At 40.1% G+C, this 25,895-nt stretch overlaps 1 protein-coding gene across 13 annotated transcripts in view; it reads right to left on the bottom strand.

Moving 5' to 3' along the window:
- The window catches only part of RAPGEF1 (Rap guanine nucleotide exchange factor 1), a 195,932-nt gene that overhangs the window by 6,025 nt on the left and 164,012 nt on the right, over positions 1 to 25,895 (bottom strand). For all 13 annotated transcript variants that reach the window (XM_074210861.1, XM_074210871.1, XM_074210858.1 and 10 more), the window contains 8 exons: positions 23,939 to 24,031; positions 15,581 to 15,766; positions 12,945 to 13,029; positions 12,633 to 12,727; positions 11,533 to 11,611; positions 11,343 to 11,444; positions 4,921 to 5,018; positions 2,686 to 2,814 (listed from right to left, as the gene is read on the bottom strand). In XM_074210861.1, the coding sequence (XP_074066962.1) occupies positions 2,686 to 2,814; positions 4,921 to 5,018; positions 11,343 to 11,444; positions 11,533 to 11,611; positions 12,633 to 12,727; positions 12,945 to 13,029; positions 15,581 to 15,766; positions 23,939 to 24,031 (867 nt within the window). The remainder of the gene's footprint in view (positions 1 to 2,685; positions 2,815 to 4,920; positions 5,019 to 11,342; positions 11,445 to 11,532; positions 11,612 to 12,632; positions 12,728 to 12,944; positions 13,030 to 15,580; positions 15,767 to 23,938; positions 24,032 to 25,895) is intronic.

Genomic DNA, 25,895 nt, shown 5'->3' with positions numbered 1-25,895 from the left:
CAACAAAATATATCAATGAAGATTACTGTTTCTTTTTTTTTTTTAAAGATCTGGCAGATGCGACTGCTGAGCTCTTGCCAGTGATCTCTGAACATCATGGAGGAGAGGATACCAATATCAACTGAGAAGGAAGACAAATATTTCCCTAATTTTCAAAAGGAAAGAGAATAGTTATCCAACTAGAGGCCAGTGAACTTTACTTTGATGCCTGGCAAAATTCTGGAATATATATTCAAAGGGATGGTTAGGGAACATCTAGAAATGAAAGTGTGAATTACAGAAATAAAAAACTCATGGTTTCAAGGTCATGTCACGTAAATTTATCTTTCTCCAAGTTTTATTAGACTGTTCAATCCCAGGAATGCTACAGATAGATCATGGCATAATGGGATCAGAGAGCTAGAGCTGGAAGGGACTTGAGAGGCTGTCTAGTCCAATTCCCTTACTTTTACAGATAAGGAAACTGAGTTCAAGAGAAATTAAGTGAATTGCATAAGTCACACAAGGTAGTAAAGTGGGATTAGAAATAAAATCTTGGGGCGGCTAGGTGGCCTAGTGGATAAAGCACCGGCCTTGGAGTCAGGAGTAACTGGGTTCAAATCCGGTCTCAGACACTTAATGATTACCTAGCTGTGTGGCCTTGGGCAAGCCACTTAACCCCATTTGCCTTGCAAAAAAAAAAAAAACTAAAAAAAAAAAAGAAATAAAATCTTGACTAGAGACTGTGCTGTCTCTAGAATTTACCTAGGTTTAGCAAAATATTAAAGAATAACCTCACATTATTCTTGTGTGGTTGTTATGTATAGAAAAAATGGAGAGCTGTGGACTAGATGGGGGTACAATTAGGTAGACTTGGAGCAGATTGACTACTGAACTAGACCCAAACAGCACTCATTATGGATTCCATGGTTTGGGAGGAAATCTCCAGTGAGGCATTCCAGAAACATGTGATGATGTTTGTCTTTCATTCCCAAAGAGGACCATGACATCAGGGAGGTGATGCCATGACAAGCACATGAAATGGATTTGTGTGAGGGGATATTATGCTAAGTCACCAATCCCACTTTCTTCTCCAGAGTCACCTGGGTCCAGTGGACAGACATGAATTAGTTCGACTGAAATGCCTTACATTTAGGGTTCTGGGTGGCCTCATATAAAATAAGTTACTTGGATAAAAGGAGAGATGGCATGCTTAAAGAATATGCAATTGTCACAAGTTGGATGAAAGACTCAAGATCCAAAAAGGTGACAGGCTAGAACAAAATGGTGGGTTGTATTTGAGATAAATTTAATGGGGACAAATATAAAATATAAAATCTTAAGCTTGGAATAAAAAAGTATAAAATTGGGGAGACATGGCTGGTTAGTGGTTCTGCTGAAAAGGAAATGGGAGTCTTGGGGAACTGTATACTTTATAAGCCAACAGGAATGAATTGGAAGCCAAGAAAGAGAATTCAATTTGACTATATGGAGAAAGATGAAGCTCCAGCAACAAGAACATTATGCCCTAGGTCTTTGCCTTAATCAGACTATACCTGGAGTGTTAGGCTCAGTTTTGGCTACCGTGTTTTCAGAAAGCCTCTAGACATTGGAGAACATCCAGAATGACTCAGTGGCATGGTGCAGGGTCTTGAACTCTTTAAAAAAATTTTAAGTTTTTTTTTTGCAAGGCAATAGGGTTAAGTGACTTGCTCAAGGTCACATAGCTAGGTAATTATTTTTTATATATACATTTTTTTTTAGGTCTTTTTTTTTCAAGGCAATGGGGTTAAGTGGCTTGCTCAAGGCCACACACCTAGGTAATTATTAAGTGTCTGAGGCTGGATTTGAACTTAGGTACTCCTGACTTCAGGGTCAGTGCTCTATCCACTGTACCATCTAGCTGCCCCAGGTCTTGAACTCTTAAGCAGATTAACTGTAGAGATTGGGGATATTTAGTCTGAAGAAGAGAAGAGAGGCAGAGATGATGGCTGTCTGCAAATACTTCAAAAACTATTATATTGAACTTGTACTTGAATCCAGAGGAAAGAACTAGGAAGAATAGATGGATATTGTAGAAATGTACATTATCAGTTAGCTGCTCCAAAGTAGAATGGGCTGCTTTGAGAGGTCATGGTAGTGGTGGTGCGGTCCCCCCCCACCCCCAAGGGAAATCTTCAAGTAATACCTGGTTTACCATTTGTTTAATGTACTATAAAGGAATTCTTGCTAGGGTGGGGGTTGGGTTCTGAGGTTCCTTCCACTTCTGTGATTCCCCCTTAAACCTCAAGGCTCCTGACTCCAAGTTTTACTGGTTTACCATTATATTATATGGTCCTTTCCAAACAACACCTATTCAAATGACCTACCTAAACTGAGTTACAAGGACCAAGTGAAATAGCATATCTGAAAAATGCTTCATAAACCACATGGTTCTCTATGACTATCAAAATAGGAAAGCTTCCAGGGTCAGGCCCCCACAGACCACCACTGAGGAAAAATGTTGCTAAGACCAAAAAGGCTTTTCCCTTGAGGTTGACCATTTGGTGATGATTCTTTTCGCTTCAGACACTCATGAAATAATATTCCCCAGAGAAAGTGTAGAGGGATTGGACCTTGCCTTGGTGATGGAAGGAGCAGTTCCCCAAGGACATCTAGGAAGCACTAGGGAGTGATGATGAGTAGGGGATTGCAATCAGAACTTACACCTGCTGGAAACATCTCATACTATCCAGGATGTTGAACTGCTGCCAACGTTTGGAAAAATTCACTTTCCCATCAATGTAGTCTGGGTTTCCAAGGTGAACAAAGGTGAGGTCCTGCAGAATCAGGCCCCTAGAAGGATAAATGAGGCATTTCAGTGGTGTAAGGGGAAAACTAGATTTACAAGTAGTTCTGGACACCTTAAGCACACGTGGTAGATTATCTGTGCAAGCTGGTTGCCATTTTTTTGCTTGATTATACTTATTATAAGAGAGGGCTGGGGACAGGCTGGGGTGGTGGAGAAATTCATTAGGGGGTTGTGCTGCACAAAAGACATTTTTAAAAAAGGAATGGTAACAAAATATTAATAGAAGGAGATAGACAAGCATGGCAGTTTTGTTACTACTGTGTTAGATTTAGCATGGAGTTGGGGATTGGACCTATGATTTCATTGGTATAGCAAATTCCCTCTACCAACATAGATTAGCACCTTTCTTTCAACTTACATTCTGGTTAAATGAACTTGCTTATATATCTACCCCTAGTATGTATTCTTTGTCCATCAAATTTGGAGTTTTGTTTTCTTCACATGGTTTCCCTGAATCTTAATCACCTTGTATAGCAGCAGCCTCCACTATCCCCAACCCTTTGGAGTTTGAATTCTGTCTCTGCTATCAACCATCTGGTTGACAGCAAGAAGTCCACTTCACCTCTTCAGGCTTCAATTTCCTCAATGTAAGATGAGAAATTGGATCAGATACTCTCTAAAGTATGAAGTTCCCATGAAGTTATGAAGTTTCTCTTAAGCCTCATGAATGGCCTTGGGAGGTAAATGAAAGCTTAGTTGCTATTTGTAACTCAGTTGTACTTATCAAGCTCACACAGGTTCAACTACAGGGAAGTAATTATATCCTTCCTTGTAGTGGTAACCACTTTATGGGCTATCTGTGATTGCCTCAAATATGGGAATAATTAAATAGACTGATTTTCTCATTTAACTGGTAAAATCAGGTTTTAAAATAAGATGGAAGAGAAGGGTTTACAATAAATGAAAATGGCATACAAAAAATTCTCAAAAGAAGAAACCTAAAATATTAACAATCATTGAGAAAGTATTCAAAATTGTTAATAATCATAAAAAAAGAAAATGGGAACAAATCTATTATCTCATACTCACAAGTGAGGCAAAGACAACATAAAATGAAAAAATTCTGTATTGGCAGGGATGAGCTCCACTGCTAGTAGACCTGCAAATGAACCCAATGATTTTTGAAATGATTTAGAATTATGTAAGTAAGATGACAAAAAAGGTCATCTTCTCTGGTCCAGTACTCTCCTTAATGAGTTCATATCCCAAGTAGATTACTCACAAGAAAAGACTTCTCAGTTTAAAAAGATTCTAAGCAGAGTTATTGACAAATGCAAAAAACTAGAAACAAAAAAAAGTTCAATGACTGAAAAGACTGGATAAGTTATGATAGCTGAATAAATGTAATTACTGTGTCAAAAGGAATGGGATAGAAGGGAGTATTCAAATTAATATGAAGTGATCCAGAGTGAATAAGGCAGAGTCAAAAAGTGTTTAGTATAATACATAAATGATTCCTTTCTACTCCATGTAAATGGAGACAACTTTAAAGGGCAACAAATTCTGGAAAAAAACATTGGATTATCTTACTTACACCCTGGACTTCCATTTCCAAATACACCCAGTCTTTGAAGGGATGGGAAAGTACTGCAATCACTTTTATCTACTTGTTTTAGAAGATACAAAGGGAGTTATGTAGATGTTTATGTGGATGTGTTGAAACAAGTTACCAATAAAAAAAACTTTTGCAGGCGGAGGGTGCTTGGATTAGATGCCTCACACGGGAGAACCAGGCCTGGGCACACAACTGTCCTCTCCCTCACTCAGGGTCTGGATATTGGGTTACTCGAGGGGCAAAGGGACAGCTTGCTCTGTGAGAGTCACCTGGCTTGAGGACCATGCAGGAAAGCAACTCTCTCTGTATCGCCATTTTTAACTCTAAGGAGCAATCTAGAGATATTCATGAAGGGACTTAGTGTTACTAAAGTTGGCGTGCAGGGCCCTTTCCATTGGAAAACATTCTTATTTAAAGGTTCAAAATTCTTGGGTATTTGTTCAGAGTTTTTATACAGGAAAGGATGGAGGTTAATTCTCCTATTCAAAGGAGGAGAAAAAAATAAAGTTCTGAGCCCAAGGAAGATGCTACTCACAGGTATGGTATACAGGGAGGATCCACATCAGAAAGAGCTGCCCGATAAGCCCGGAAGGAGGAAGAACTGTCAATCAAAGTGCAGTACTCGGCCAGACCCTAGAGAAAGACATAGGACAAACACAAATATTAAAAGCAGGATGTTGTAGTGGTTGGAGCACCACACTGCAACAATGACCTTGTAGTTCTGATAATCTTGGGCAAGATAAATGATCTCAGTGTTCTTATTAGTATGACAGCTGGTCAAGGCTCCCTGGTTTTTACAACCTATGTTTTCATTCTAAGATACCTTCCAGTTCTGTCATGCCACAAGAAGAGGAACCACCTGACTAAGATTCAGCATCTTCCCAGGTCAAAATCCTCTATGTAACTGAGTCCAGTTTTCTGTTATCAAATAGCAAAGAATGGTCAATTAGAGCTTGATGTTCATAGTATTGTGGTGCTAGTGGTTGCATGGGCCAGCTATCCAGCTCTGATCCACAGATATAAGTAGCACTCCACTCCCTCTGGCATCCTCATAGCCACTGCTTTGCCACTGGTAAGGTATTGGAAGCACTGGGACAGAGAATGAGGCTGGTGAATAAGAAAATGAAGTTTTCTTGTAAGTAAATTCTCTTGAGCCTGTATGAGGATGTGCCTTCCTCACGAATTTACCTCCCCCACCCCCAGACACTCCATAGGTGATTTGGCCACATTCCAAAGATTCCAGGAGCCAGCCACTCCTTGGAATACACAGGTAGTACTGGGGAGAACTGGCTATTCTCACAGTATTGACCTTATTCAAAGTAAAATCTTCTGGCTCCCTATGGCATTTCCTTGAAGTCTTCAAACTGGTAGACTTGTAGACTTTTCCCATAGTTCTGTTAAAGGAACTAAGGGAATCCCTCCCAACTAGATTAGCAAGATTAGCAACCACCCTTCTTTGTTCTCCACTGATAACTGGTAGACTTGTAGGCTTTTCCCATATTTCTGTGAAAAGAACTCAGGAATCCCTCCTAACTAAATTAGCATCTAGCCTTCTTTGTTCTCCACTGATAAATACTCTCAGGCTCCAAGCATTGGCGGGAATCTCACCCATGGAGAATTGATTCTGCCTGGGGCTTTCTTTCTTTCTTTCTTTCTTTCTTTCTTTCTTTCTTTCTTCCTTCCTTCCTTCCTCTCCTTCCTTCCTTCCTCTCCTTCCTTCCTTCCTTCCTCTCCTTCCTTCCTTCCTTCCTCCTCCTTCCTTCCTTCCTTTTCTTTCTTTCTCCATCTCTCTCTCTCTCTCTCTCTCTCTCTCTCTCTCTCTCTCTCTCTCTCTCTTTCCCAAATCGGGACTCAACAAAAAAAGACTGAAAAGAACACGGGATTCCCCCAGCCACAGACTGTTCAGAGTTGGTGCTCCCCAAAATTAGTGATGTTATCTTTATCTTTTTTCTTCTACTTTGATTATAGTATTACTAACCCATTGTCATTAATGTATTAGTTGCTGTATTGGATGTTATTGCAATCAATCTATTCCTTGTGTTATGTAATTAAAATACTTTCATTCTCATGAGTGTCAGCGAGAGTGTCATTTGCAGGAACAAATCCGAACCTCATTTAAAATCACAATACAGCTGGATTAATAAAAGTCCATCTAGAATTCTAGAATTCTATTTCACTGATGGGTTGGTAGGATCATCTTTTTTACAACAGTCAAAGTATTCATTCATTCATTTCTTTAATGTGTCAGGGAACTGTTATTAGATGTTGTAAAGCAGAGAAACAAGAGGAACACCATTGAGAAATATTTTGCATATGAGCCCAAGAAGGATCAAAATACTCAGTCTGAAGATGAGGAAGCACAAGCTCCTGCATCTAAAGACTCCAAGAAAAACAGAAATTGGGCTCAGGCTATGACAGAGCTCAAAAAGACTTTGAAAAATCAAATGAGGGAGTTAGAAGAAAAACCGTGAAAAGAAAGCAGAGAGATGCAGGAAAAACATGAAAATGAAGTCAGCAGCCTAGTCAAGGAAATCCAAAAAAATGCTGAAGAAAATAGCATGGTAAAAACTACCTTGGGTCAAATGGATAAAACAATTCAAAAAGTTAATGAGGAGAAGAATACTTTAAAAAGCAGAATTGGCCAGATGGAAAAAAAAGAAAAGAAAACTGAGGAAAACAAATCCTTCAGACAAAGAATAGAACTCAGGGAGATTGATGAATTTACGAGGAACCAGGACTCAATACTTCAAAACCAAAAAAAATGAAAAATTAGAAGAAAATGTGAAACATCTCATTGAAAAAAACAACTGAGGGGCAGCTAGGTGGTGTGGTGGATAAAGCACCATCCCTGAAGTCAGGAGTACCTGGGTTCAAATCCGATCTCAGACACTTAATAATTACCTAGCTGTGTGGCCTTGGGCAAGCCACTTAACCCCATTTGCCTTGCAAAAACCTAAAAAAAAAAAAACCCAATTGATATGGAAAACAGATTTAGGAAAGATAAATTAAAAATTATTGGAATACCTGAAAGTCATGATCAGGAAAAAAGCCTTGACATCACTTTCAACGAATTACTACAGGAAAACTGCCCTGATATTCTAGAAGCAGAGGGCAAAATAGAAATGGAGAGAATCCACCAACCCCCCCCCCCCAGAAGGAGATCCCAAAAAGCCAACCCCTAGGAATATTATAGCCAAATTCCAGAACTCCAAAGTCAAAGAGAAAATATTACAAGCAGCCAGAAGGACACAGTTCAGATATCATGGAGCTGCAGTCACAGCACTTAGCAGCAACTACATTGGAAGCTCATAGGGCTTGGAATATAATATACCAGAATATAATATACCAGAAGGCAAAAGAGCTTTGAATGCAGCCAAGAATCAACTACCCAGCAAAAATGAATGTCCTCTTCCAGGGGAAAAAAAGATGAACTTTCAATGAACCAGGGGAATTTCAACTTCATATTTTTTTTAGGTTTTTTTCCAAGGCAAATGGGGTTAAGTGGCTTGCCCAAGGCCACACAGCTAGGTCAATATTAAGTGTCTGAGATCGGATTTGAACCCAGGTACTCCTGACTCCAGGGCTGGTGCTTTATCCACTGTGCCACCTAGCCGCCCCAAAACCAGGGGAATTTCAAATGTTCCTGTTGGAATGGCCAGAGCTGAACAGAAGGTTTGATCTTCAGATACAGGACTCAGGTGAAGCATAGAGATTGGAGGAGAAGGGGAAAATATGAGGGATTTGATGATGATAAACTGCATATATTCCTGCATAGAAAAATGACATTGATAATACTCATATGAACCTTCTCAGTTAATAGAGCAGGTAGAAGGAGCTTTTATAGTTGCAGCACAGGAGAAAGCTGAATTTGAAGATAAAATATGGTGTAAAAATGGAGTCAATAGAAAAAAGGGAAATGTAATGGGAGAAAGAAAAAGGAGAGGGGGAATAGGCCAAGATATTTCATATAAGATTTTTCTTTATTACAATGAGCTATTACAATGATATGGAAGGGGGGAAGGCAAGGGGGAATGAGGGAATCTTCACTCTCATCAGAGGTGGATAGGAGAGGAAACAGCATATATACTCAATGGGGTATAGGCATCTGGAGTGAGAAGCGGGGGACAGGAAGAAGGGGTGGGGATGTTAGTGATGGAGGAGAAGATGGACTATGGTGGGAGAGTGGTCAGATATAACACATTTTCTTTTTTACTTCTTGCAAGGGGCTGGGATTGGAAGGCCTGTCTGAGACCATAGGGCCAGGTGGATGCTGGCCCTAAGAGGTGGTATGGGGGCTCAGGGCCTCTTGGCCCCAGAGCCAGGGATTTGTTTGCTGCGTCACTCAGCTATCCTACAGCAGAGTCAGAGTGAAAGGAGAGAGAAAATATAGTACATGGTAGTGGAAAAATAAGAAAGGAGGGAGTTGTGATCAGCAATGGCAATGGTGGAAAAATATGGAAGTAACTTTTGTGATGGACTTACCATAAAGAATGTGATCCACCCATGACAGAGTTGTTGGCGTTGGAACAAAGACTCAAGCACACTTTTTATTATTATTATTTGGGGGGGGGGTGCAGGGCAAATGGGGCTGGGTGGCCTGCCTGGGGCTGCATAGCAGGGTGATTGTTGGGTGTCTGAGGCCGGATTTGGACCCAGATGCTCCTGACTCAAGGGCCAATGCTCTGTCCACCACCCAGCCACCCCTACTATTATTACTATTTTATTTTGGGTCTTTTTTTTCTTTTTTTTTTTGTTTTTTTGCAGGGTAGTGGGGTTTGGGTGGCTTGCATGTCAACACAGCTGGGTGATCGTTGGGTGTATGGGGCTGGATGTGGGCTCAGGTGCTCATGGCTCCAGGGCTGGTGCTCCGTCCATTGAGCCACCTGGCCATACCTACAATTATTACTATTATTATTTTTTTAATTTTAATTTTTTCTCTCCCCTTTATCGCTCAAGCGAGTCTATATTTATGGGGGGGAGGGGGTATTTCATTTACTTTTTTTTTTTTTTTTAGGTTTTCGCAAGGCAAACGGGGTTAAGTGGCTTGCCCAAGGCCACACAGCTAGGTAATTATTAAGTGTCTGAGACATGATTTGAACCCAGGTACTCCTGACTCCAGGGCAGGTGCGTTATACACTATGCCACCTAGCTGCCCCTCATTTACTCTTAAACAAGAATATTTTATTAATGTATAAAAAACATTATTTGTACAAAATGAGAATACATATTAAAAAAAAGAATCTCCCTTATCACCCATAGGCTAAAATATAAAACCCTCTGGCTTTCAATGATCTCTATCAACTCCACTGCACCTTTCCAATCTTCTTATACCTTACTACCCTTCCAACTTGCTATTTGGCCCAGTGACACTGACTTCCTGATTGTTCCATGAACAAAACCTTCCATCTCTCAGTTCCTGCCATATTCTCTGGCTTTCACTATGCCTGGGATGCTCTCTTCTTATCTTGGCCTCCTGGGTTCCTTCAAGTCCCAACCAAAAATTTGTCTTCTATAGAAAGCCTTTTCCAACCCTTTTCAATTTTAGTATCTTCCTTCTTTTAATTATTTCCTGCATGAACTTGTTTGAAATTATTTACTTGTTGCCCCCCCCCATTAGATTACATATTCCTTGAGGGCAGGGACTGTCTTCTTGCATTCTCAGTATTTAGCACAGTGACTGGCCCATAGTAGCAGCTTAATAAGTTATTGTTTATTGATTGAGTGGCTGATTGATTTTGTATTTTTTTTGTATTACTCCCAATAGAATGTACCACTCTGAAGGGAAGGGTCTGTCTTCTTGCTACTATGGGGTGGGCACATAGGGGTCCAACATACTGTGGGGACTGAGGGGCCCTAGGTTCATGTCCCTGAGAAGCTACCACAGGGGCATCAGCTGTGTCCCTTCACCTCTCTGATGTGAAGTTTTCTCATTTGTAATGGAGTTGGACTAGAGGGTCCCAAGCATCATTCTAGCTCTAAAATCTAGGATTTTCTAGAGATGATTCTAATGCCTTCGAGCTCCAAATTCTACCATCCTAATGATTCCCTTGGATAGGAGTGATCTCTTCTTTATCTGACCTCATGGAAGGTGGAATGATTCACAAGAATGGTCAGGTGGGCAGTATGCCTCAGGATGAAAGAAGCAGCCCTGCTCCACTGGCATTTATTAAAGGCTGGGGTTCACTGCTGTCTTTCCTCTCCTTCATCTCCTAGAAGCTCTAGTTTCCCTTGAAGTTCAGTACAAAACCACCTCCTACAGGAGGCCACACCCAATTCTTCTTTCTCCTTCCTCTCCTTCCAACTTTTTCATTTATTTATACGTACTGCCCCCCAAAAAAAATTCCTCAGAAGCAGGGCTTGTGTCATTGTTTTGTCTTTGTTCTTTCTATAAAAGTACCTAGTATACAGGAAGCATCTAATAAATGCTTATTCCTTAATGGATTCACTGTGTAAAGAAAGATTCTGAAAATTACATGTTATCTTCTAAGCTCTTTATGATAGGATTGGAGGTTTAGAGCTGGAAGGACTTCAGACTACTTAGTTCAAATCCCTCATTTTACAGATGACAAACTGAGGCTCAGGAAGGTAGAGACCTGGTCACAGGTATTAAATCAATGTCTTATAAATGCTTGTCTCTGCCTCCCTGAGGCCCTGCAGGTACTTAACTAATAAATGTTGCTGACTCAACTAAATAAAATTCATTGCTGAAGAAGAAAATGATCAGAAATTCTCTACCTTGTCCTTCAAACTCTCCCACCACTTATTAAGATCCGACTGTGTGCAGGGACCATGCTGGGCACTGGGGAAGGCTCACAGTTTAGGCCCTAGAGGGCCAGGTTCATGGCTTACATGTGAATGCTTTGAGCATGTATAGTAAGTCCATGGATGAATGACTGGCTTCTTTCTTACTGGACAACTATTAAACCTGCAGGTGCAGAAGTCCTTGTTTTAGCTCACCTCTGAGGTCTGTTTCTGCCACTCTAGCCTTCGGATGGGTGCTGAGTCCAGTGCTGAAAGGATGGCCAGATATGAGTTGAAGTTATTTAGTTTCCTCAAGTGCTACAAGAGGAAAGAAGCCTTTGTTATTAGGGATCTATCTAGAAATGAAAAGAATAAGCAATGTGGGCTACGGCTAAGCCTACATTACCTTCATGATCTTGATAAATTTCAGAAGCAGCCGTTCCCTGTCCTGGGCTTTTTCTTGCAGCATGATTATTGAACGAACCCTGTGACATTGGAGTAAAAAGGAGCCTGAGTCATTCCTAACTTGATTTTGATTCTGGGCAACCAATCAGCAGAACTGTGACTGGCTGGTCTTTTTCCTACAAAATCACTCATCCATCCATTCATCCATCCATCTTTCATCCATTTGTTTTTCCTTTCTTTCATTCATCCATTTACTCACTTGATACTGACTGAAAACTTTCCTGGCAAAGAACACCACATTAAACTCCATAAAGGTGATTTAAAGGAACAAAAAAAGGGTAAGATTTCAACCCTATTCTGGAGAAATCTACAAACCAGTAAGGGAGATGATGTATTAAAAGAACAATCAGAGAAACATATTATCTATGGACTCTAGGTTAAGATATAGCACCTAGGAGCATTCTTTAGGATCAAAATCTTTTTCTGATAAAAGGGACTGGTTATCTTCACTCAGAAAAGTTCCATTCTTCAAATGAATAAATTAATGAAGATGATGAATTGGCTTAGCAATGGAAGGTGGTTGATCTCTAGATGTCTGACTTCCTAGTTCTAAGCTAGGACCAACCCTTCATTGAGTGGAAGGGAAGTCCTTTGAGGCTCCTAAGTTCAAAGTTAAACTTTGAGTTTCTAGTTTTGAAATGTAAATATACTTCCAAGTGCCAAGTACCCTAAAGGAAATTCTTAAATGGAAGCTTAAATAGAATTACAATCCATGGAATGGCTAAGTATTCTTCCCTTGTTGAAAGAGACAGAGAGAGAGATGGAAGCCAATTCTGTTTAAGGTATAGCTAGTCTGGTTAGGTTGGTTTTGATTTTCTTGCTACTCAGAATTACATGTCAATAAGGTAGTTTCATTCAGGGAATTAGAAAAAATTTCAAAGTGATGAATGCTGTCACTTCAAAATTCTCTCAGAATATTTCCAGGTGGATATGTGCACCCATGCTTGGCAGTGGAGGCTCAGGGGAAGGAGCCTATGAAAAGCAGATAGAGAAATGAAGGTGAAGTGCTAACAGCTGCTGGAGCCCCTGTGCCTTCCTTACCAATAGGACATGTTATTAAAGTGCTCAGTAAACTGTGTTAAGTTAGGGCTCTTCTCTTCATTCTGTTCTTTTGCCCAAAGCAAAACTTCTGGGATCTAAAAAGGAAAAAAAAAGTATGAAATCATTCCGACAGTTGGAACCCCATGGTTTTTCCCTTAGCCTCTAAGCCTTGCCCACCCAACCCTTCCCTGACAGCTCACAACCTGCTTCCAAAGTGTGTGTGGGGGGAGCAGCCCTGGGTTTGGCTTCAATCTTCCTCTGGGCCCTCCCCACCTTGTCTCCTCTCTTTGGGGATGGCCCCTGGGTATGTACCTCTATCTTATAGAAGAGCTCAGCATCTAACAAAGTCAGCTGCTCAGCAATCTCATGACTGTGGAAGTCATGCAGAGTCCCAGGCCTGAAAGAGAAGAGGAAGGGCAAGGAGTCAGGATGAGCAGACCCGGAGCTGCAGAAGGTTAAAATGGGAAGGGGTTGATAACAAGAGGATCGGATGGGGATACAGCAACTGGAGCTGGATCTGTGATTTCAGTGGCATAAGGAGCTTCCAGATAAAGTCTTTCTACAAATTCAGCGTGTGTGTGTGTATCTACATATAGATATGAATATTTCATTTTTGCAAGGCATTGGGTAAATGACTTGTCCAAGGTCAAACAGCTAAGCAATGAGGAAGTGTCTAAGGCCACATTTGAACTCAGGTCCTCCTGACTCCAGGGTCAGCGCTCTATCCACTGTGCCACCTAGCTGCCTCTCATAAATATATTTTTACAGTAAATTTATTTAATTACTTTTCAGTATATACATAAACATGCACATACATGGTATTGCAAAATCATGAGTGCAGTATTATTAGCACTTAAAACAGTATTGTTTTTTTTGTGACATGCTATATAGATTTCCTTTGATGACGATGTCTGTCCTTTTTTTTTTTTTAAGGATTTTGCAAGGCAAATGGGGTTAAGTGGCTTGTCCAAGGCCACACAGCTAGGTAATTAAGTGTCTGAGACCGGATTTGAACCCAGGTACTCCTGACTCCAAGGCCGGTGCTTTATCCACTACGCCACCTAGCTGCCCCTGTCCTTCATTCTTAAAGATGATCATGATATCAGGGAAGTAATGCCATGACAAGCAAGTGAATTGGATTTAAGTGAGAGGGGGGCTGTGTTAAGTTACCAGCCTCACTTTCTCTCCAGAGCCATCTGGGTCCAGTGGTCAGATATGGTTCAGGATGACTGGAGATGGCCCTGGATGTAAAGCAATCAGGAGTTAAATGATTTGCCCAAGGTCACAAAGCTAGTAAGTGTTTGAGGCACGATTTGAACTGAGTCCTCCTCACTTCAGGGCTGGTGGTCTATCCACTGTACTACCTAGCTTCCCAGATTTCCTTTAAAAGAGAACTCAATGGAGAGCAATTTGGAACTATACCCAAAGAGCAACAAAAATGTGCATACCCTTTGATCCAGCAATACCACTACTGGGTCTATACCCTGAAGAGATTATGAAAAAGAGTAAAAATATCTCTTGTTGGGGCGGCTAGGTGGCGTAGTGGATAAAGTACCGGCTTTGGAGTCAGGAGTACCTGGGTTCAAATCCGGTCTCAGACACTTAATAATTACCTAGCTGTGTGGCCTTGGGCAAGCCACTTAACCCCATTTGCCTTGCAAAAAAAAAACCCTAAAAAACTAAAACAAAACAAAAATCTTTTGTACAAAAATATTCATAGCAGCCCTGTTTATGGTGGCAAAGAATTAGAAATCAAGTAAATATCCTTCAATTGGGGAATAGTTTAGCAAACTATGGTATATGTATGTCATAGAACACTATTGTTCTATTAGAAACCAGGAGGGATGGGAATTCAGAGGAAGCCTGGAGGGATTTGCATAAATTGATGCTGAGTGAGATGAGCAGAACCAGAAAAAACATTGTACACCCTAACGGCAACATGGGGCGATGATCAATCTTGATAGACTTGCTCATTCCATCAGTGCAACAATCAGGGACAATTTGGGGCTGTCTACAATGGAAAATACCATCTATCCAGAGAAAGAACTGTGGAGCTTGAACTAAGACCAAGAACTATTACCTTTAATTTAGGAAAAAACCTGATATCTTATTGCTCGACTTTGCTATCTCTTATACTTTATGTTTCTTCCCTAAGGATATGATTTCTCTCTCATCATATTCAATTTGGATCAATGTACAACATGGAAATAATGTAAAGACTGGCAAATTGTCTTCTGTGGGGGAGTGGGGGGAGGGAAATAAGATTAGGGGGAAAATTGTAAAACTCAAAATAAATAAAATCTTTATAATTAAAAAAAGAGAACTCAATGTAGAGTGCTGATACAGTAATTTGGTCATTACTATACTGTAAGGCAACATGATACCTATAGTGGATAGAGGTCAAGTTTTGAAGGGAATCAGTTGGAAAGATCTGGATTGAAGTGTTATCTCTCACATAGAATAGCTGTGTGACCCTGAGTAATAGGCTTAATTCTTCTCTCAGTAATTACATGACACAACCTCCAAAGTTACAGTATGTTCTGGGACCCATGGTCCTAGAAGACCCACTGACAAGGGCCTGGTCTCTAGGGAAGCAGAGATATGTTTGTTGCAGGCTCTCTAAAGCACTCAAGATTCAGAATGCAGGACCTGGGGTAGGTCAGGGCTGATGGGTGGATGAAATGTGGGTAGGAAAAGTAATGATGTATGGGTCATAGTTTTAGAGTTGGAAGGGATCTCAGAGGCCATCAAGTTCAACTCTTGTTTTATAATAAGTGAGGAGAGAGAAGCTCAGTGAAGCTAAGGGACTAGGACAAGGACACCCAGGTGGGAAGTGACTGTGCCAGGATCTGAACTTGGGTCTCCTGATTCCTACTAGTGCACTGGTGAATTGGAAGATTCAGCAAGCATAAACTGTAGGAACAGGTTGGGGAGGCTGCTCTCCTCACCTGGCAGCCACTCCTCGAGCAGCCAGGGGCTGGTCAGAATTGGCACACTTTAGCATCTTCTTCTGGTTCACTTTGTCCAAGATATTCTTCCGGAGAACTCGGGCAAGGCTCAGCTCTCCACTGCACACCAAGCGAAACACTAGTTCCATCAAGAGCTTTAGAATCTCTTCAGTTAGTTCCACCAGGCTGAAGTGATAAAGGTCAGACTCACATCACCCAGAGGAAGCAAGGGTAGAGTTGCTTATGACCTACAGATCTCTCTCTCTCTCTCTCTCTCTCTCTCTCTCTCTCTCTCTCTCTCTCTCTCTCAAAGAAGTGACTAAGTTAGGCCCTGGGGACCAAGGCTGGTCTCTCTAGAAAAAATGTCAAAGTCATTGGGGGCATTCAAAACTCTGGAGACAGTAAGAGTGGCACAGGGTTCTGTGAGAGGGGCTCACCTTGTAATCAGAGGTAAGGCAACAATTGTATTGAAAAAAAGTTTGCAAACTTCAAAGGCAGAAGAACTGAGAATTAATGTGGGCATAGGATATGGATCTGGGAAGGATTGCAGTCATGCAGTCTAGGATCCTCTTTTTTACAGATAAGGTCCGAAGAAGGTAAGTGATTTGCCCCAGGTCACACAGATAATAATCAAGAAAGCCAGCAATGCTGGTATATCCTGGGCATCTGGGTTCCTCCCTTTTTATTGCTCTTAGCTTTCAATTATTTTAAATAGTTTGGGGTGGCTATTCAAGTCAATTAAATTTAAAAGACATTTATTAAACAGTCACATTGTGCAGTAGCCTATGGGTACAAAGATAAAAAGGGACATATAGAGTCCCCTTAAGGACCTCACAAGTTGAGGGAAGGTATAACAGGTAAACGGGTGCTTTGACACAAGGAAGAATGGATAACTAGGGATAACTCCCAAACAGCCTGCTCAGTTGGGGGTGGACTAGATTTCAGAGATGTTTTTATGGAGCAGGGGACATCCAAACTGGTCCCTGTATAGATAAGAGGAAAGACTTTCAAGGTATGGGGGCAAGGCTGAATAGCAGTGTGAGTACTGGTACAGAGGAGATACAGCATTATACCTGGCTCACTGTACCTATTTAATATATTCTGATTCATTCAAAGGATGGGAGAGTACAAAAAGTAAATAATCCACTCTGTCTTAATGACAGATTGTGTGAAGGGGAGCCGTTGTTGTAGGCACACCTCTGGGGCTTTGAATGTCAGGGAAGTGATATGCTTTATTTGGAAAGCAATGGGAAGCCACTGAAGGTTTTTGAGGGAAGAGGAGGTTATCTTCTAGTTAGGAAGATCACCAGAACAATGATGAGGATGATGAATGGGAAAGAGAAAACTTCATCTCTTGGAGAGCCCAAAAGGAGTTTCTGGGCTGCCAAGGTTGGCCCGGAGTATCCAAGATTACATTTCCCCTTGGGTACCTAGTGTTACTCCAACATCACACCTCACTTTTGATATTTTTTTCATCTGGGAAAGTACAGGACAATATTCCTAGCTAAGAGATTCTGCTCCATGGCAGATCATATCCCAGATAACTCGGGGGAGTTCTCTGTCTTTTCCTGGATCTGCATCCCCATCCCACAACTTAGAGAGAAGTACTTCCATGTTTCTGTCTTGACTCTTCCTATATTCTCTTGTTTTTTGTTTTAATTATATCCTCTATACAAAAAACTCTCATATCTTTACCTTTAATCCCAACCTTTCTTGGACCTTTGATCCCATTTATACAACTTTTGGTCAATTATCTCCATCTGTTCTGGCCTGCTGGCACTTCAAACTCAACATGTCCAAAAATAGACTTACTGACTTCCCACCAAAATTTTCCCTTCCATCATATTCTCCTACTTCTGTGGGTAGGAGAGGGCTCTTGGTCACCAAAGCATAAGCCTCTGGTCAGTTTTGAATCTTCCTCTTATCTCACATTAGCTATTGCCTGCTAAGTCCTACTGATGCAGGGAAAAGATGGAGAGAATTATGGATGTAGCAGAAACAAAATTTATAATCTTTTTTTTTTTTAAGTTTTTGCAAGGCAAATGGAGTTAAGTGGCTTGCCCAAGGCCACACAGCTTGGTAATTATTAAGTGTCAGGTACTCCTGACTCCAGGGCTGGTGCTTTATCCACTAGGCCACCTAGCTACCCCCAAAATTTATAATCTTAAAGACTGTTAAATCTTGTTAAATTGGGTGGAGGACTCCCCTTTTGAGATGTAAATCGACTACCACTGTTTCATTGTTTAATGTAAAATTTGTATGCTGATTTCCTCAGGCTTCAACCCTTTACCTAATTCCAGGTTCAGTAAGGTGGAAGGGAATTCATCTTTTTTTGCCCTTTGGATAAGAGTAAGACCATAAAAATCAGAGTTGAATCTCTGCTTGCCGGGCCAGTCAACTCTGCTCGACTGTCCTTTTATCTCTGTCTCTCCTTATCACTTTCTTATGTGTTGTATGTAACTTCTTTTAATAAATCGTTATTTTTTCCTTTCCACACTTGCATTCTCATGGTTCTTCAGAGGCAGAATGGAACTCAAATCTAGCAGCAACATTTTGGCCAGAACTGGGAAACTGGATTGGGCTCCATAGGTGAAAAGCACACCCCTTTTTAGATCCAAGATGTCTAGAAAAGTAGGAAAATTATTGGACTTCTAGTCCTCCCTCCTGTGTGGTTCCCTGCCCCCCCCCCCCAAAAAAGGATAGCAGGTTGATGTAGAGATTAGCAGAAGGCTGGCTCAGACATGACCCAGGTGCTATCTCATTTGGTGGTGCTGGCCACCCTTATGTAGGCCAGCCCTGTGTAGTGTTTGGACCCCCACTGTGGAGTGGTGGGTTCTTAAGGAAGGATGTTTGGCTTAGGTCCAATTGACATGTTTGCCTATCTAGAAGTTCAGAAGAATTAAAACATGGGAAAAACTTGGTACCAAAGACTTCTACCTCCCCTCAGTTGTGTGCTATCTCCTTGGAAGGCAAAACACCTGAGCTCCTGGAAATTATTTTTGGGTGGAACTCTCTTTCTCTTTGAAATGTTCTCCATCATTCTCTCTACAGGGGGAGTGAGGAGGGAGAAGGGAAAATGTTCCTTTTTAGAACTAGAAACTCAAACCTATGTCTCAGATGGAATGTATGCTTCACTGCAGGAAGGGTAAGATTTCCCCAAAATTTGTTTTAGCCCCATTGTTTAAAATAGGGGACCCCCTTGTCTTCTTATTGGTTTGGGGAGGAGGGGGCTGGGGGAACAACCACATTTTCCTTAGACTCCGCCTGTTTCCTATTCCCTAAAGGCATTAGCTGGGCTGAAAAAAATCCTAACCTAGGGGAGGGGGAGGGGAAATGGGCAGATTGATTGTGAAGCCTCAAGGTCAATTAGTTAAAAAAAAGGGGGGAGGGATAACTTTTTCTGGGACTAAGAAATTCAGATTTCATCTTTTATTAAGCCTGTGATAATAACTAATATCTCTATAATAGAACAACTGGATTTGAACTTTATAAAGCAACTTGAATTTTAACTGTTGATTGGCTATTTCAAAATCTTAATGAATATATAAGAAATTCTGATTGATTGTAAAAATTATTTTTTGACTGATCTTAATTGGCACATTCAAAAAACTTATATAAATATGTGTGTGTGTGTGTGTGTGTGTGTGTGTGTGTGTATTTAAACATTAGTTGGATGTTTTCACATCTCTCCACTGCACTAGAGAGGTGGGAAAATGTTTCTATATTTTGAGATTTTGATGACGTCCAGAGTGTCCAAAAATCTCATTTTGGTAAATTTGAAATCTGAAATTTAAGAGTTGTTTCTGTGTTTGTGTCTGTGTCTAAACCCCTATGTCTGTGTGTGTGTGTAATTCAGATCTGAATTAGTTACAAATATCTGAGTTAAATGTTACTCCTTTTAGTTTAGGTTTTGAATAAAAAGGTCTAATTTAAAATTTAGTCATTAATGGAGTTGAGATCTGAGCCTACCTGTCACTAGGGAATCTTAATGCCATTTGTACATTTGAAAGTGTGCAAGTTGCAAGTTTGTGAGAAGTTCTCAGCAGTGAGTTAAGCTTTTGTTAATCTAATATTGATTGACAGCTGTATTCAACTTCTGTTGAGACTTTGAGGTTTAGTAAATGTAAACTTCCTGCCCTCAAGAGGCTTTGAAAGAGTGAGGGAAGGCCTTTGATAGAAAAAGACCCCCACCTAGTGTTTAAAAAGGAAAAACTATGGAGAGCTAAATCAGAGAGTAATTTAGTCACCCTTGACCTTTTAAAGTATTTGAAAATTTTGTAACAAATATAAGAATTTAGATGTACTATTGGGAATGAAAATATAATTGGGATAAATTGTATGTCAAGAAATTTGGTAATATTGAATCATGTAGAATTATATTTACTGATTTTTTGGGGGAAAGAGAAATGTATTAAATTTTGTAATCTGATTTGTTTTGATGTTAAATCGATATTGATAATACATTGTCAACAATCTCATAAGGTTTTTTATTGGTAAAGGAAGAAAGTTTGTAATAATCTTTCTCTTATCGCATGTTTATGGAAGGGAATATATATGTATATATGTGTGTATGTATATGACTAAAAGTAAAATCTACTTATCTGTTATTAATTATTATTATTTTTAGTTTTTTTGGCAAGGCAATGGGGTTAAGTGGCTTGCCCAAGGCCACACAGCTAGGTAATTATATTATTTTATTTTACTTTTAGATTTTTCAAGGCAATGGGGCTAAGTGGCTTGCCACATGGCTAGGTAATTATTAAGTGTCTGAGGTAGGATTTGAACCCTCCTGACTCCAAGGCCAGTGCTCTATTCACTGCGCCACCTAGCTGCCCCTACTTATCTGTTATTTAGGAATAAGAAAATGTATTAACATTGCCTAGTATTTATAGCATTTTGCTCTTGTTCTAAGGGGAATGTTTAATAAGAATCTTATGTTCAATGTAAATTATAATATATGTTTAATCTTAAAGAAGTCAAGAATGTGGACTTTCTCATGGTAATGGTAGGCAACTGATATGGGGGGCTCTGACAGAGATGACTGAACATAGTAATTGTGTGGTCCCTCTGTAAGGTATCTTATTGATGAATAAGATAGATTTATCAGTTATGTGATATTCTTTTGTAACTTCAAAGAAATTATATTTACAGTGTTTGGTTCTCTTATGAACATGTAAGCTATTTGAATACTGTAATATTAAAACCTGGAATTAACATGTGATTGCTTTGAAGGTGGTAAGGGCAATATCACAAATTATGACCCCTTCTGGGATACATCTGTGGATTCATGCATAATATAATGATAGAAATATTATTTCATAAAATTTAATAACTCATGTGTTAATTGAATTAAATACCTGGTTGTTTTTACTACTATTTTATTGTATTGGAATCAATAACATCAATTGATGTTAGAAATTTAAAGTCACCTAAGATGTTCTAATAGTTTTTAAAGAATTCTGAAAGTAATAATTTGTATTTTCAAGTTGGCTAATAGTAAAAAGTTTATGTATAGGAGTTTCTAGCTATATATATGTAAACTAGGATTAAACTGGTTATTTGCATTGAGGGAAAAGCATCTTCATCTATGTAACATGAGGAAGATAAAATAACAATGATAATTTGAGATTTTTCTTTGGAAATCTCCAGCCAATTGTTATGTGAGAAGTATGGAGGTGATGGGCAATCTCCTAGTCAAAAAGAGATATTTAGATAGTTTAACAAAAAATTGAGTTTATAAAAATTATGAATTAAGGTTATTATATTTTTACATCTCAAAAATCTGTTTTATTGCATTTCATTTACAGCACTTAGGTACATGAGCAACAATTGAGTTATAATTTTTTTCCTTGGATCTCTTATACCAAATTATGCCTGGTACACTCTTGGTTTTGAGTGCTCAAGCCACCTGAAGCTCTGGTTATAGGTAATTGCTTTATTACAATATACTGATAATTGATCTGTCTGACATCAGGTATGTTAATAGAAAGACAATAATATGCCAATCAAGCCATTAACCCTATGGGGTTTGATATTAAATACTACAGATGGAGTGAGTGGCCTTTGAAAGAACAACCCTAGCCTCAACTGGGGTAGGATTCTCTTAATCTCTCAACTTGGCTCAATGAAAAGGATTGTCTGTATGACTTCATAAGGGAACATGTCCTCATGTCCCTCTCTGCTTTATAATGGCATTTTGCCATGATCATTTCAGGTGAATCATAGTTAAGTATAAGAGTGAGCCATTGGAACTCTTTCTTCTAAATTTTAAATAATTAGCAAGTATTTTTGTCATGGCCTTTTAATTCAGGATGTGACTTTTTACCACAACAAGTTCCCTTAAGGAAAAGAAGTATCATTATGACTATTTCTATCAGGATAATGCCTAATGATATATTTTTTAACTGCTTTAAAAGAGAGATCCATTCTTCAACTGGAATTTTTGCTCATTCTAAACATGGCCAAAACAAAATAGAAAATTTTGTTGCAGATTACTTTTTGGACATGTGCAGTTTTAAAATGCCTTTTCAGTATATTTGTTTATGCTGTTTTTGAGCTTTTGTTTATAACTTATGTGGCATCCATTAATGAATCTCTGTTATATTGGAAGCCATGTTCTTATAAAAGGTAATTTTGATATTGGTTTAGGATCATAAAGTATAATTCTTGCTCTTTATATACCTTCTAGTTTTTTTCCTAGGTATTGGACTTCTGTTAAATAGCCTTCTCTGGTTATATTTCTGGTTTTTGCTTGCTCAATATTTTTCCTTGAGTTTTGTTTTTCTAGTTATTTATTTCCAAGACCAGCCTCTGTAGGATGCCAACCAGCTGTGCTAGCCAATCACTCTCTGAAACCTGACTCAATGAAGTTCTTGCTGCAATGCATTCATCTCCAAATAGACTCTGAAAGGCCCAGAAGAATCTGGGCCCTGAATAATTTTGAGGGGGAAATGATGTAGAGAATTATGAATGCAGCAGAAATAAAATCTGTAATTTTTTTTGCAAGGCAATGGGGTAAGTGACTTGCCCAAGGTCACACAGCTAGGTAATTATTAAATGTCTGAGGCCAGATTTGAACTCAGGTCCTCCTGACTCCAGGGCCAGTGCTCTATTCACTGTTCCACCTAGCTGCCCCCTAAAATTTGTAATCTTAAAGACTGTTAAATCTTGTTAAATTGGGTGGAGGTCCCCCACTCTTGTGATGTAAATGGACTACCATTGTTTCATTGTTTAATGTAAAATTTGTATCCTGATCTACTCATGCTTCAAACCTCTACCCAGTTGCAGGTCTGGTAAGGTGAAAGGGAATTCACCTTTTGCCCTCTGGATAAGGGGCAAGACCATAAAAATCTGGGTTGAACCTCTGCTCAGGACCAGTCTTCTCTGACTCTGGCCCTGCTTGACTGTTCTTTTATCTCTGTCTCTCTCTACTTATTACTTTCTTATATGTTCTAACTTCTAATAAATCTTTATTTTTCTTCCCACACTTGCATTCCTGGGTCTGAATCATGATTCTTAATAGGCAGAATTAAACTCAAATCTAGTGGATACACTATCCAGACTAACTTTGAAGTGTTTCCTGCATCATACTACCCCTCATTGAAATTAATTTTTCCATATTCTCATCCCTCCTTGTTTAGCTTCTCAAGCAGATTTCTTGCTTCTAGACTTCCCAAACAGTCCAGATGATCACTTCTGTCCTAAGGGTTTTGTAGTACTTTGCCTGTTTTTTGCTCCTGATTACATTCTGCCTTGTAGCACTGCTAGATGGTTCTTCGTTTTTCCATAAGAGACTGTGAATTATTTCAGAGACAGGTTTGTATCTCTTGAACTGACACAGGGCCTTACACATTATAGGTGCTCAAAAAGCATCTGTTAAATGCAGGAAATCATTCCTTATATTAATGAGTCTCATTATTCGGGTGGAGGGAGGTCAGCTCAATACCCTCACAGGCTGAATTATCATAAGAATGTATCTTTAAAGGATACAATGTAGCCTAATGGGTTTGCCACTATGAACACAATAAAGGTATAGGCTTTGTTTCCAATTAGCACCTATGTCTAGCAGATAGGTATATAGAAAAATGGAAAAAATGAGAGGAAAAAATAAATCAGAAGCCATCACACCTTGTCTGCCCTAGTAACGAGACTCTTCAGTCCCAGAAACCAGAAGATTGTAGAGGGAAGGGGCAGACAAATCTAGGGGTAAATCCCCCCCCCCAACTCCAACCTCCCCACCCCATCTCCCAAGCAAGGGAAATGTCTTGGAATACCAAAGGTCTACAGAATCAGTTCTTAGCTTGTCCTTTGCTGCTAATCCTGCTCCCTTCGGAAGACAAGGGGGACAGGAGTGCTTACCACAGCTCATCCACTACCCGCACCAGCACGAAGAAAGTGTTCTTACTGACACGCTTCTTGAATGTGTCAGGGAAGGGACAGAATTTCTCATATGTGGAACATGTGCTAAGGAAGTCAACTCATTTTGGCACAAATGGGAAGGGAGAAACTGAAACTTCTCAGGCCCCAAGAACCAGTGTGGCTGGGCTGCTCAGCTGGGTCAGTTAGTTTTTAGTGATATGAATTTCTGGAAAGGCTGAGGTCTAAGGGTCTGGTTCTGTCTTGAGGGATACAAAAGATAGAGAGATATCAAAACAAAGACAACTCCTGAAAGCCCTTGGGAGGATGGGGCAGTGAGTGGGGGTGAGCCTCTGGATAGGGAGTGCTAATCACAGACTCTTAGGATTCCTGGGCAGGAATGTACTTTATATTGCCAAAGAAGGGAAGCTTATTGTTGCCTGTGGCAGCCAAATTCAATGTTGTATGGGTTGATGCCAGCTGTTCTTTTGGGCAAGGGGAGAGAGAGCAAGCAGTGTTAGGTCCTGGATCTGGAGTTGACCTGGTTTGTCAGTCTGGCTCTGCTGTGATTTCAGACAAGTCAGTCTGAGTCTCAGTTTCCTCAACTATAAAATGAGGATGTCAGACTAGGTAATTTTTAAGGTCATTTCTAACTTTAGATCCAGAATACATCATGACTCCATCAACTTTGCCCCTGTGATTCCCCACACTCACACACAACTCATGATTTGGCTTTCAGGAGTTACACAGAATGTCTGCTTCTCCTCCCATAAGACAAAACTTCCAAGATCTTCGTTGTGCAGACTCTAAGTCACTCTGGCTTTGATTCTTATTTTCCTCATCTGTCAAATGAGGCTGGACCAGATGCCCTCTGAGGTTCTTCTTAGTTCTAACGCTATGAACCTAAGATGCCTAACTCTTAGGGAGTACAGTAGGGCAATCACCCCATTTTGTTTTCCAAATTTGGGACTGGAGGTAGGGGTGGCTTTGTACCTGGGACTTCATCAGCATAAGTAGGTAATTCCTGGTGTGAAAACTCATTTCACTTAAGTATATATCCACCACTGCTTGAGTACTGAGTGTGGTCTCTTTCATTATAGTTCTATGATGGTAATTCAAGGTCTCTTAAGCCTTTTTCTTTAGCAGCTGTTATCACCAAGCTGGCTCATGCTGAGCTTCAGGCCAACTAATATGACCAAGTCTTTTTTTATTCTCAATGGCTAGTGATCGGGTCTTATCCAGAGGATAGGTTTTGGAACTAAAATGTGTAAGATTTGAAGGAGGGCCAGCAGGGGAAATAAAGTGTTGCAGAAAAGGGCTGGGTGGAGATGCTGAAGTAGCAGGCACGGGATGACTATGGGGCATGGTGTTGGGCAGTGGAAGTGAGATTCCCTCATTGTGTTGAAATAGTAATTGCATCTGTCCAGCAGATGGAAGTGTTGAGCTCTGAGGTTGGAAGGCCTATAAAGCCAGCCATTACAGCTTCCTTGGGAAGCTTCTTTCAGGGGAAAATGCAGCCCCTGCAGACTTGAAATTCAGGAAAAGAATAAGGAGGCTTTGGTAGAGTTAGCCCAGCAAGCAGTGCTCTCTGTAAGCCTCAAAGGAGTGGTTGTATCAAAGGAGAGAAAATGGTCCTTATAATTCCTTTTTCAAACTGAGCTAAAGTTTTCATCCCTTTCACCCAGTGTTCCTAGTTTTGCCCTTGGAGGCCAAACAGGCCAAGCAGACCTCTTCTACTGAGTAGCCTTTCAGACACCCGAAAAGAGTACTCATGGTCAATGCTGAACCTTCTCTGGCAGCCTACACATTCCCAGCTCCATCAGCCAACTCTTGATGACATCTTTCAAGTCCTTCTCTACCCTGGCCAGTGACTGGTGAGAGAGTTGAATCAAAGCATTCTTATGGTATCAATTAATTTCTATTAGATTTTAAGGTTTACAAAGGACTTTTTTCAGAACAC

This window comes from Macrotis lagotis, chromosome 1 (assembly GCF_037893015.1).
Source record: "Macrotis lagotis isolate mMagLag1 chromosome 1, bilby.v1.9.chrom.fasta, whole genome shotgun sequence".
Lineage (NCBI taxonomy): Eukaryota > Metazoa > Chordata > Mammalia > Peramelemorphia > Peramelidae > Macrotis > Macrotis lagotis.
The sequence above is the reverse complement of the archived record's forward strand: the minus strand, read 5'-3'. Positions and strand labels throughout refer to the sequence as shown.